Raw genomic sequence first — 13,593 nt, 5'->3', positions numbered from 1 at the left:
GCTATGATCTGTGGGCTAATGTATTTAATTGCCATAATCCAAATTGAGCAGGGAGAAGGAGCTGAGACACACAGAGACACAGGAAGTGAGACCCATGGACATGCAGTGTTTGCTGTCACACGTAACTCATTTTTTAAAATTAAAAAAAACCAAACCTCCAGAAAACCTTTCTCTAGATTCCCTCACCGATCCCCGGCCCCTTCTTTCCAACCAGATGTCTCTTTCTGGCTTCAACCCAGCTGCCAGGCTGCTTCTGCCCCAATCAGGCAGGATATTTTCCATAGCCAGTTGCCAGCAGCAGTCCAAGGCTGTCAAAGACCATTAAGGAAACAAACCTATCTATTAGCTAATCTGGATGAAAAGTCATCTCCTCATGAGACAACTCATTAGCTCTCTCCCTCTAGGTGATTATGGGGGGGGGGGGCTTAGGTGTGCCCAGCCCCCTTGGTAGTGTTAAGGTTCTGGGTAGGGAGAGAAATGTGCTCACATTGCATTTTAAGGCGAACCTTTGCAATTCACCCGTAAGCAAACGGAGAAAGAGCCGTGCTTTGAGATTAGCACTTTGAACTTTGTGAAACAGTTCTCCAAACAAAATTCGCGCACAGATATGCATAAACTCATGAAAACAATGTGCAAAACTACATTACATCTGGAGAAATTGTTTGAAAAAATGCTTAGGCTAGGCAAAGATGCATCGATTGGAAGAAATGGGCAGGTAAACGCAGGCAGATTTTCATGCAGACTTTCTTTTTAATGGAAGAAATGTCTTGGTCCTGGGCACCTTCCATTTGATCAGAACATCCCCCCCCCCAAACAACACTTTCTGTGTGAATGAAATCTGGGTAATTCCAGCCCAGGCAGTCTAAAAGCTGCACACACACACCCTCACTTCCCCCCTTTTGCTTATTCAAAGAAACTCTGCTGCTTAGGTGAACTCGCTCTGCATTTGTTTGGAAGACATGAACAGGATGTGCATTTCTGGACTGCATTTATTTATTTATTCAGGCTTCTAAGTGGTTTACAAGTACAGGTAAATGGGGAAGGGGTCTCCTCCTTCATTTATCGATTTATTTTTTCCCCACCCACACAAAGCTGTGATTGTGTAAGTAAAATAAGCATAAGATGCAAGTTTCCTGTATATAAAAAAAAATCAGCAAGGGTAGAGCCAGGGCATCTGTTTTGAATACAGCAGCTCTGCCTTGAAAGATGGAAAATGATGACCATCTCAAAGAGCCTCTGCCCATATCAGAAGTGCACTCTCCTCTTTGGTAAGCAGCCTAGGGTTTTCTATGTGCCCACTACTGCAGCTAGGGCCTCTCATGCCTTTAAACAGCCAGTTAGCCATTCAGCTGCTGAAACCTTTCCGCAACCTCCATCTCTTTACTCAGAGAAGCTGGACCTATCAGACTGGTGCCTCTCAGGCAGTTGTGTAGGGCATACAAGAATTTTAGAGGCATAATCTGGGAGCAACCATCGTCAGCCACCAGACAACTGGAACAAGGTCTCAGAGCTTGCCACTCAGAAAGTGGCACAATTTCAGGGCAACACGAACCCCAAGATCTTTTCCTGGCCTGTTGAAGGATTCCCCAGTGTGGTGTAGTGGTTAAGAGAGGTAGTCTCGTAATCTGGTGAACTGGGTTCACATCTCCGCTCCTCCACACGCAGCTGCTGGGTGACCTTGGGCCAGTCACACATCTTTGAAGTCTCTCAGCCCCACTCAACTTACAGAGTGTTTGTTGTGGGGGAGGAAGGGAAAGGAGAATGTTAGCCACTTTGAGACTCCTTCGGGTAGTGATAAAGCGGGATATCAAATCCAAACTCCTCTTCTTCTTCTTCTTGCATTGCACCTAAATGGTTCTGAGGACTGGCTCATTTTTGCCAGGGAAGGGGAGTATTTCTCCACCCCCATCTATGAGGCAAGTGTGCAACACTGGAAACAACAACCCACAGAAAGCCAGGTTGCAGAATGACCCACGAGGAGGGCTAAAGTGGTGGGGCTGCTGCTCCCCTCTATCAGGCTGTTGCAAATCCAAATTTCTTCATCGATTCCATAGTGGTGCCTGATTTGCAATGGTCTCTCCCCCCCCCCCCAGCCCTGGATTTCGGAAATCAATTAGCACTGTCACTGAGGATGATTTATAATCTGCACGCCTTGGGCTCTGCTTTGATTCACCTTATTAGGCTTACAGCTGCTGTCTCTGAGCAACTCTTGGCAACCAGCGTGGAGGGAGGGTTGAAGTGCTTTGGGGAAGGACAGAGAGAGAAAGACGGGTCTCTGGGGAAATTGTTCCCTGTTGTGTCCTCCACAAATGTGATCTGCCCTCCAAGGAAGTGGAGAGCCTGAGTCCCTGGAGGAGGAAAGCTAATAATAATAATAATAATAATAATAATAATAATAATAATAAAATTTATACCTCGCCCATCTGGCTGAGATTCCCCAGCCACTCTGGGCAGCTCCCAATCAAGTTTTAAAAACAGTACAGCGTTAAATATTAAAAACTTCCCTGAAGAGATTTCTCCTGACCATCAGGGCACCCTGATGCACCTGTAGTTCTCTTGTGTAAGGACAGAAGAGAACTTTGACTCAGCTTCCATTTAAAAAGCAGACTCACCTGATTTGTACTTTGCAAAACAAGTTGTGAACAGAAACGCAGCCATCCTTTGAAATTTGCACTTCTCCAAATTTTGCAAGCCAGCTCTCTGGCCAAGTCATGTGTACAAAAAGGCATACACTTGATTCGAACTGATTTGTTGTATTTCATTCAAATGACTCTCAAAGCAGCTTACAAACAGTAACAACAATAACAATAACAAAACATACTGGAACATCACAAATACAACACAAATCATATGAAATGGTTAGCAAATCATCAATAAAGCAATATGCTTGAGTAAAGTGTGCATAGGGATGCATATAATAGGGGAAACAACATACAAAAAATGCACTGTATTGGGGGAAATCGCTCTGCAAAAATGTGTACATTAAGCAAAACTGCATACAAAACATGCTCGTTAGGAGAAATTCACACTAAAACGCTGGTGAATTTTCATGAGGACTTTTTTTAAAAAATGCAGAATGATTTGGAAATGCAAAGATCTGAATCTAAAACTGGAGAAACGGAGAGACACCAAAATGTACAGATTCAATTATCCCTTGAAATTTGCACCTCTCTGAATTTTGCAGTGCTGTTCTGTAGTGTATACAATAATGCATATGCTATATTACAGTGAAAACAAAACACACAAAAATATTATATATGGGGAAATTGCTTCCCGAAAATGTGTACAGTGGGGAAAATCCATACTAAAATTCGCACTGATCAATTTACACGAGGTCTTGTGCAAGCCCCAGTGGAATGAGGGTGAGCTGGGCTAGCAGATTCCCAGGTGCTGCCCAAGAGCTCCAGGGTATTCCAGTGGAACTTGCCCAGGGGAGAGGCACCCTTTGGATCAATGAGGGCGCTGATGGTGTCTGTGTCCAATATCCTAACAGCGTTGAGAACATATGACCGTAAGAAGTGCCCAGCTCCTGGGTCAGGCTGAAAGGGGCCACCCAGCCTAGCATCCTGGTCTCACTGTGGCCGGCCGATGCAGACCCTGAGCCCAACAGCAGCAACTCTCTCTGCTTGGGTTTCCCTAGCAGCAATGCACGGAGAGAAGGAGCCCCCTTGCTTTAAATAGTAGAGAGCAGCACTCAACAGAACGGTCCAGGAACCTGCCTGTCTCCTCCAGGTGGGGGCCGCCCAAGACTTTGGCCACGAAGGAAACGGGGAAGCAGAGGTTGAAAAGTGGAGGGTTGTTGGAGAGCTCTGGAGCAGTGGTCTGTTGATGTTGTGCTGCCCAGCGCTGGAGCCTGCTCAGAGGATGCTCATTTCAGGAAGATGCGGGTTTTCTTGTCCCCAATCAGAGTCCTGAAGGAACAAAAGGATGAACCAGTTAGAATCAGTACTTTGGGGGGGAGGGCATTCCTAGGCTCCATTTATAGCAGCTGGGGAGGATGGGTGACTCTAAACATAAGAATCTAAGAACAGGCTTCTGGGTCAGGTCAGTGGCCCAATGTCGTGGGCTGGCTGGATGTAGAGGAGCGGTGGGAGAGACTGGTTGGGGAACCCCCAAGGGAACCCCCAGGGGAGGAAGGCTCAGAACCAGGGGGTTGGTGGTGGGATGATGATGAGTGGACAAAGGGAGAAGAGGTAGCAGACTGAGAGGAGGAGATGCCGGAAACAGAAGAGGTAATGGTTTAGTGAGCGGGAAGAGTCTGTGGCAGAGAGCAGTCCTAAATGAGAAGCAGGAGTGGAGGCCTCAAGAGATAGAGATGAGGCAGACTGCTGAAGAAGCCAGGGAGTTTCCCCCTCCAAAGGGGGCCCATCTAGTCCAGCCTCTTGTTGTCACAGTGGCCAACCAGATACCTGGGGGAAACCAGCAAGTAGGATTTGAACACAGAGCACCCTCTCCTCATGTGGTTTCCAGCAATTGACATTCAGAAGCACTGCTTTGGCTTTGATTCAGGGGCCTGATGGGAGTTGCAGTTCAGCAACAGTTTCAACTTCTAAATGCCTACTGAAAACTTTTCTATTCTATCAGACATCAGCAGGCAACTAAGAATACATCTGTCCATAACAGCGAGCTAATTTTCCCATTTTAACTTTTTTATATGATATTTATTGTCTGGTTTTATGTAGAATTGTAAAACGGCAAACTGCTCCGTTTTTCGTTTTTGTTTTAACAAAAGTCAGAGCATTTCATAATTATGTTTATAAATTAAATTAAATACATCTGAAAGGCACCAGGTTGGGGATGGCTGGGCTGCACTGTGACTGTAGAATGGAACTCAGCATTTCAGTGTAATCATGGGTGGCGCAATCTCTGGTGAAGTTGGGAGCATGACGTGGCCCCCAATGAGTAGCTGGTGACATTGATTCAGAGGCCCCAAGCTCTGTGAGAGAAAGCCAGTATGGCATAATCAGAACAGGGTGGGAGACCAGGGACTCAGCTACATTAGTCAAAAAATGCTTTGAATGCATTACAAACATGCAACACCAGATGGCACCAGAGAGCAAACAAATTTTTTCTATGCGATTTTTACATAGAATTTTTTTTTGTTACAACAATTTAATTTCTGGCTTATTTATAGCATTTTTTTCCTGTGTGTACATCCAACCCAGGGTTCAAATCCCCACTCTAGCATGGAACTCACTGGGTGTGACCTTGGGCCAGTCACCGCCCCTCAGCCTAGCCTACTTCACAGGCTTGTTGTGGGGATTAAATGAGGAGGGGGAGAACCATGAGCTCCTTGGGGGGGGAAGGTGGGATATAAATGCTGCTATTATTATTATTATTATCATCATCATCATCATCATCATCATCATCATCATCATCATCATTAAAGACCTGCACTCAACACAACAAGAGCTTTCCATCCACTCACATTCCCACTTCCGCCCCCTCACTTTGGGAAATGGAACACACACACCCCATCTACCTACCTTATCAATGCACCAACAAGGAGTCCGGCCACCATAGGGCCGACCCAGTACACCCAGTGGTAGTCCCAGTAGTTGGCGACCAGTGCAGGGCCAAACGCTCTGGCTGGGTTCATGCAGCCTCCCGAAACACCTCCCCTGCATGGCGGGAAAAGAAAAGGAGCAGCCGTGTATCAAAGGTCAATGCTGAGCAAACATCCCATAATATATCCCAAAGCCTCTGTGAAAGCAGAGCTGCCGTTTCCCAAGAGGGGGGCACATTTCAGGGCCGGATGCGAGAGCTCTTTACCATTTGCCGACAACCATATGTGACGGGGAAGCTGCAGGATTTTATCCCTACACCCATCTGTCAGCGACAGAGCAATCCTGGTGTCTGAAGCCCCTCTCAGTGTTTAAGCAAAAGCCTCATCTCTCACTAAAGATGGGGAGCAGGGCTGGTGGCTGAATAACCCTTTCTGCCTTGATAACTGTCCGTTCTGGTTAGCGGATGCAAGCAATTCAAGGAGACCCAACAGGCAATCTGCTGCAGGCTGTCAGGATTTGCATGAAGGACACTGGCCCTGAGCGTGTGGTGTCAGCACTGAGGCTGGCTTGAGAGTACAAAAGTGCGTAAGGAGCCCTGCTGGATCAGGCCAAAACAGTCCCGTCTAGTCCAGCCTCCTGCTTTCACAGTGGCCAAATACTCCTAAGAACCTCAGAATCAAGGTAGACTGCCTCTGGACCTGGAGGTTCCATAAGAAGAGCCTGGCTGCTGGATCAAACCGGGGGAGGCATCTAGTCCAGCACCCCATTCTTACAGTGGCCAAGCAGATGCCCCAATGGGAAGCCCATAAGCAAGGCCAGAGTGCAAGTCCCAGCAGCTAGGACTGAGCAGAATCCTGCCTCTGACAGTGGAGGGAAAACACAGCCCTTGCTGATAGCTTTCCGCTTTATCAACCAGGAACAGATCCAACCCTAAATGTCTTTGCAAGGAATGTGAGCATTGAAATGCAGGTTGAGGAAACCATGTGCTGAATCTATCCAAACACACCTTATAGCTCATTCTCAAGCCAATTTTTCAGCGATGACTCAATCTGATGCTTTTTTATACAAACAAATGCATTTTGGTATGTTCTTTTGAGAGGAGAATTGCACCTCAAAATTCAGTGTATTGTGAAATCCGAAGGATAATTACGTTCCAGTCCATGTATTAGTCGGGGAGGGATGAATTACATCAGCTCCCTTTGCAGGAATGCCAGCTAAACTCACCCTGCCAGGATGTCCGCCGTCACGGTGAAGCCGATACAGAAGGGAGCCAGGGGGGTCTTGGTCTTCTCGTTGATGGCCCCCATGCAGACTGTCATGACCAGGAACATGGTCATCACAATCTCACCCACCAGAGCTGCAGGGATTTGGTCATCCGAGGTGATGGAGGTGAACGCCGCTCCTGTGGCATTGTCGTACCTTTCCCAGACGGTCATCACCTGCAACAGATTTAGAGGTTTCTAAATTAAAATTTCCAAATTTAATTTCAGATGCACAAGGGATACAAAAGTAGATGTGGACATATTGGGTCCCTCCCACACACACATTTTAGTCCCATCATGTATGGCATGGACTCCGTCTCTAAGACCAGTTGGTTGTTTTTCATACCGTTGCCACTGGAAGTCCTTTGACAGTGGGGCAAACAACACACGAAATGAAATACAGAACCATATTTCCAAATCTGCACTGATCCAAATACTGCGACGCAGTTCTCCATACAACTGATGTTTGCAAAACTTACGTCTGGGAAATCCCGGACATGCCCTCTTTTGGGGGGCCAATATGACCATCTTGGGGAGGGGAATTTTCACATATGAAAGTAAATGTCCGGGATTTGGGGTTTTGCTTTTTAAAATTTTTGTATTGTTTTGGTGGGGCTCAGGCGGCATGGGCTTGGGTAGGGTGTGGGCACAGGTGCAGGCATAGGCAACTTGGGCTCGGGTGCAGGTGGCTTGGACTTGGACTTATCTGCATGCCATGGCTGCTGCCAGCCTGAGCTGGGGAAACAGGCATGTAGGCACAGCAGCGGCCCCGTGCACCTGCACCCATGTGCCTCATTCCCCAGCTCAGGCTGTCCTCTTTTTTGCTCTTCAAGATATGGCAACCCTACAAAACTGCACACATTAGGGGAAAGTATGCATAGAAGCTAAGACACTGGTGAAAATAACATGCATTATACTACTTGCAAAAATGTGTGTCAAAACTGCATTGAAAACATGTTTATTAGGAGAAATTTGCAAGCAATTGCTGATCCATTTTCATGACAAATTTTCTTAAAAAAAAAAAAAGAAATTCACAAATTGCTGCAGAAATCTGGAAAACAGAACTTCAAACTGGGAAAATGAGAAAGTGGGAGAACCAAAACTGAAGGGTCCTTCCATCCTTAGCTGTGAATCCTAAGCACACACCGCCCCAGCTCCTGCTGCATTAACAGATATCATAATTGATGTTCTTTGGGCATTTTTCAGAGGGGCATGCTTGGGAGAATGACAGAGACCTGCCATCTGCTGCTGCCTCTGATTATGGCAATGCCATGCCATCCCAAGAAGCAAACCTTCACACCCACCCATTCACAGATGCTGTCCTTCCCCCTCCCCTATCCAGCCCCATCACCGATCATACCTTGGCCAGCCCGGCTCCGATGAGCCCACCACACAACTGGGAGATCCAGTAAGGAATGACCATCACCATGTTCAGCCCACCCACGAGCCAGGCCCCGAGGGAGACCGCAGGGTTATAATGGCCACCACTATAGGGGGGAGAAGAGAGAGCATTGTTAGAGGGCTCCTGAGAAAGAATAGTGTACTCCATGGGTAGGCAAATTAGGGCCCAGGGACCGGGTCCGGCCCAATCGCCTTCTCAATCTGGCCCGCGGACAGTCCAGGAATCAGCGTGTTTTTACAGGAGTAGAATGTGTCCTTTTATTTAAAATGCATCTCTGGGTTATTTGTGGGGCATAGGAATTTGTTCATTTTCTTTTTTCAAAATATAGTCCAGCCCCCCACAAGGTCTGAGGGACAGTGGACCGACCCCCTGCTGAAAATGTTTGCTGAACTCTGGTGTACTCTATCCTACTGAAAGACAGATGCACAAATATAGGAGAGGGGGGAAAGACCTAGGGATCTTAGTAGACAACAAGCTTACCAGTCTGTTGCTGCAGCAAAAATATCTCATGCGCATCCAAATATATTTGGTGTCCAGATCAAGGGAAGTAATAGTACCACTCTATTCTGACTTGGTCAGACCCCATTTGAAGTCCTGCATCTAGCTCTGGGCACCACAGTTTAAGTAGGACATTCACAGGCTAGAATGTGTGCTGAGAAGGCACACACAATGGACACACACAACCTTTGCTGCTCCAAGATCACAGTGCACTCTGCACATAACGTTATCATTACCAGCAGTTACTTCTTAGAGGACATAAACAGTTTATAACCTGAGCTTTCACCTCCCCTGTTGTGAGGCCCAAGAATCACTTCTGCACTAAGTCCCTTCTGCACTGATGTTACCGACAAGCAGATAAAGAGGGAGGGAGAAACAGATCGTAAACTACAGGTGACTAGGGTTTAGGATTGCCATATTTCAAAAAGTAAAAGCTTTTTGGGGTGGGGACCTGAAAATGATTGAGCTTTTTTTAAGACAAACCCCAAAGTTATTGAGCAGGTTTTCCCCAAAAAATGCCAAAAAAAGTGATTTCTTTATTTTTATTGACTTGCCTAAGATCCAGGACAAAATGCCACCTTTCAAAAAAATTCCCCCCAGATGTCAATTCTGCCTTTGAAATCCTGGTCATGTCCAAGAAAATCCGGACATATGGCAGCCCTACATCCTGGTTGAAAGGGACTTGTTTACTCCATTAATCAAGGAGAGCAAAGTTTTAAGGGCAAATGTCCCTTGCGTCAAGAGGCAAAAAGATTAACCCTTTAGGGCCAGTCACCCTACTGCCATTCCAGCTGGGGAGCTGGAGTTCGAATTGGAGACATTTGGAATATGACTGTCCCCATTCCAGAACGCAGCCTCACCTCAATCAGATTCAGAGGTGACCACAGACCCTTCCAAATTAGCTCCTGGCCTCCTATTGGGATTCATCGGTACCCAACCATCTCAAGGTTGCCTGATAGGCAACACTTCCTCTCCTTTCTGCTTCAGACCTTGGAGGCAGGGTTGAGCATCTTCTCAACAGAAATTGACACATCTCTCCATCCCTCCTTTCTCTCACCACCCCACCCCAAAAAAGGTCTGGCTGGAGATGCCTACGCCTTGCAAAAACTCCCAGAAGCCTTTGCAGGAACAGCCACCTTCCCTGGGAACTGATAGAACCCAAGAGTCCTGTTCCTGCCCCGCTCCCCCTGCTGCAAGTCCACCTTCCCTCTTTCCTTCACCTGATGTTCCCCAAAACCGCAATGGTGAGCCCCAAGGCCAGTCCGTGCGCCAAGGCCGGCTGCAGCCCCCCGGTGCCATCCGTGTTCTCGATGACCGACGCACAGCCAATGAAGATGAAGAAGGCTGACCCCACCAGCTCTCCGATGCAAGGCTGGGCGTACTGCTCAAACCAGTGAGGTTGCGGGGGGCTGCTTTTGCCCTCTAAATCCAGCTCCTTGACTGACATCCGGCCAAACTCCACGTCTGTCATGCCTGGGCAAATCTGGAAGAGAAGAGCCAGGCTTTGGTGACCAGCCAGCACCTAGTGAGCCCTCCCAGGTCAGCTGAACGGAGGTTGACCCTGGTATGTGACACAATGAAGACTTAAATCCAAATGCCACTGTATGTGCTGTTCCCATGGGGCGCTCCGTTCTGGACTCGGGGCAAGGACTTGGCAAGGCTGCATCCCCATTGTTCCCTCTCTGGCTCCCACCACACAGGAGAGCTGGCCTTCCGCAAGGGAGAGGGAAACTTAGTCACCCTCCTCTTAATAATAGGGCACAACAATTGCCTCCATTGATAAGGCCAAGGTCCATCTGGCACTGCACTCCGTTTCTTCAGAGCAGCCAAGCCAGAGTTTTGGGAAATGAGCAAGAGGAGTTGCTTTCTATCATGTCAGCCCCTTGATCCATTGAGCTCAGAACTGTCTGCATTGATAGAAAGAAACTCTACAGGGTTACAGGCAGGGAACATTCCTACCTGGAGATGCCATTAGGTAAAAGTAAAGGGAGCCCTGGCCATTAGGTCCAGTCATGGACGACTCTGGGGCTGCGGCGCTCATCTCGCTTTATTGGCCGAGGGAGCCGGCGTACAGCTTCCAGGTCATGTGGCCAGCATGACTAAGCCGCTTCTGGTGAACCAGAGCAGCGCACGGAAACACCGTTTACCTTCCCGCTGGAGCGGTACCTATTGATCTACTTGCACTTTGACGTGCTTTTGAACTGCTAGGTGGGCAGGAGCAGGGACCAAGCAACGGGAGCTCACCCTGTCACGGGGATTCAAACCACTGACCTTCTGATTGGCAAGTCCTAGGCTCTGTGGTTTAACCCACAGCACCACCCACGTCCCTTTTGGAGATGCCATTAGCAGCTATTAAAGCTGACACCTTCTGCATGCAAAGCAGAGGCTCTGCCTGCTACAGCCCTTCCCCTAAATGAAAATCAAGATTCCAGTCCTCATGTTTCTGTCTTATACAGAGCAAGACCGCTGCTCCACTTGGCTCAGGATTGTCAACCCTGACTGACAGCAGCTCTCCAAGGTTTCAGGCCGGGGACAGTCCCAATTCTACTTAGAGGTGCCATCATGGAATGAACTTGAGACCTTCTGCATAAAAAGCAGGGTCTCCGTCACTGAACTACACTTCCCAAGGCTATCAGATTCACACATGCACATTGAAGCTGTGGAGGAAGGCTTAGGGGAGCGCCACTGGTTTGGTCGCACCAGGCACAGAGCCTCAGCAACATTGCAGCTCTGATTTACAATGGCGCAAGGCGGAAGGGCGCCAAATTTCGGTGTCACACAGGACACCACTGAAATTTGAGATGGCAAGATCTGCCACTGGTCCCACTTGCTCTCCACGCTTGCCATTGCCAGCAGCTTGTACTCAGAGACATGCTGCCTCCAAAAGAGGAGGCAGAACATGGCCATCATGGATAGCAGTCACTGATTGCCTTATCTTGCATAGATTTCTCCAATCCCCTTTTAAGGTCGATAGCCATCCCTACATCTTCTGGGAGTGAATTCCTAAGAACATAAGAAGAGCCTGCTGCATCAAGCGAAAGGCATATCTAGTTCAGCATCTCACTGTCAGGAGGTCCTACACACGAGTAGGAGTCCAGCAGAGACACATGCCCGACTGGCATGTTCTCTCCCTCCTGGTTGGTCGTTCGGGAGATTCAAAATCTTTCTCCAGCCCAAACATCACAGTGAATGATACCTAAGGGGCATCAGCACACTTCAGGATCAGCAGAGTATAGGCAGTCAGCGTTCAGACTCAGTAGCGCAGCAATTTGGCTAAACTAACGTTCTTAACCTGAAACTGTTCTTAACCTGAGGTACCACTTTAACTAATGGGGCCTCCCGCTGCTGCTGCGCTGTCGCCACGCAATTTCTGTTCTCATCCTGAAGCAAAGTTCTTAACCCAAGGTACTATTTCTGGGTTAGCAGAGTCCATAGCTGTCAACTTTTCCCTTTTCTTGTGAGGAATCCTATTCAGAATAAGGGAATTTCCCTTTAAAAAAGGGAAACGTTGACAGGTATGGCGGAGTCTGTAACCTGAAGCGTCTGTAACCTGAAGCATCTGTAACCCGAGGTACCACTGTATTTACATACACACACTTGGAGCATCATTCCACACTTAGGTACTATTTGCTGTGATGTTTGGGCTGGAGAAAGATTTTGAATTTCTCAAACAACCAACCAGGAGGGAGAGAGCATGCCAGTCGGGCATGTGTTTCTACTGGACTCCTACTCATGTGTAGGACCTCCTTACACTCACAGTGACTGACCAGATGCCCCAAAGGGATGCCCACAGGCAGGATCCGAGCACAAGAGCAGCTCTCTACCACTGTGGCTCCCAGCAACTAGCATTTGGAAGCATTGCTGTTTCCAACTATGGAGGCAGAACATAGCCATCATGTCTATTAGCCATTGATAGTCTTCTCCCCCATGGTTTGTCCAATCCTTTTTTAAAGGCATCCAAGTTGGTGACCATCCCTGCCTCCTGTGGGAGGGAGTTCCACAGTTTAACTGTGCACTAAGATGTGATATATATCTAATAATACAGTGGTACCTTGGGTTACAGACGCTTCAGGTTACAGACTCCACTAACCCAGAAATAGTACCTCAGGTTAAGAACTTTGCTTCAAGGTGAGAACAGAAATCGTGCGGCGGCAGTGGGAGGCCCCATTAGCTAAAGTGGTGTCTCAGGTTAAGAACAATTTCAGGTTAACAACGGACCTCCAGAACGAATTAAGTACTTAACCTGAGGTACCACTGTAAATTAATGGGGGGGGGAGAGACTTCCTATACTCTCCAACAAGCCCTCTCTAACATTTCCATCCATTCCCAAGGCAAAAGGTTTGGAGAGGGAATTCCTGCCTCCCCCCTTCCCCATCCATCCACTGTTGCTCACTTACCAGCTCCAACTATTCCAGCTGTCTGTTCCTGAAAGAGAGAGCAGAGATGCCTGCTTAGCCACCAGCAAGTCCTTTCTGCAGTATGGTTCTGTTTCCTCAGCACCAAACGCTTTACTATCCCCGTAAAATATTGGCACACTCCCTGCTTGACCTGTGGTATAAAAGAAGTGTAAAATAAACAAACAAAAAAAAGGTGTGGGTGGGGTGAGTGGAAGGGATTTGTGCAGTTAAAAAAATGCAGTAAAAGTCATTGAGTGTGTTTCAGCTGACAGAGAAATAACAGCTATTTATCTGGGTGGTTCTATGGTTCAAGGATTTGTTTTGCGGCCTGAGCCAAGTCTGGTTGCCTGCCTGGACTGAAGTGCAGAGTGCAAAACCCATGGCGCCACAAGGGGGAAGGGGAGGGGAGGAAACAGGTCCTCCTCAGAGCATAGGCACTTTACCTGCAGTTGCGGTCTCTCTACACGTGTGGAGGAGAGAGTGCTCCTGTGCACGTGCAGAGTGTCATCACCGGTGCCTTTCGTCAA

The 13,593-nt window shown here is 47.9% G+C and overlaps 1 protein-coding gene across 1 annotated transcript; it reads right to left on the bottom strand.

The window, feature by feature from the left end:
* Positions 1 to 2,728: 2,728 nt before the first annotated feature.
* AQP8 (aquaporin 8) lies at positions 2,729 to 13,374 on the bottom strand. The gene is made up of 6 exons (XM_081889006.1): positions 13,067 to 13,374; positions 9,890 to 10,152; positions 8,130 to 8,256; positions 6,732 to 6,946; positions 5,487 to 5,621; positions 2,729 to 3,911 (listed from the first exon to the last, which is right to left on the bottom strand). Exons 2-6 carry the CDS (start codon positions 10,138 to 10,140, stop codon positions 3,869 to 3,871), a joined length of 771 nt encoding a protein of 256 aa, XP_081745132.1. The 5' UTR covers positions 10,141 to 10,152; positions 13,067 to 13,374; the 3' UTR covers positions 2,729 to 3,868.
* Positions 13,375 to 13,593: the final 219 nt, after the last annotated feature.

Source organism: Podarcis melisellensis (genome assembly GCF_964234715.1).
Source record: "Podarcis melisellensis genome assembly, chromosome: 14".
Classification (NCBI taxonomy): Eukaryota; Metazoa; Chordata; class Lepidosauria; order Squamata; family Lacertidae; genus Podarcis; species Podarcis melisellensis.
The sequence above is the reverse complement of the archived record's forward strand: the minus strand, read 5'-3'. Positions and strand labels throughout refer to the sequence as shown.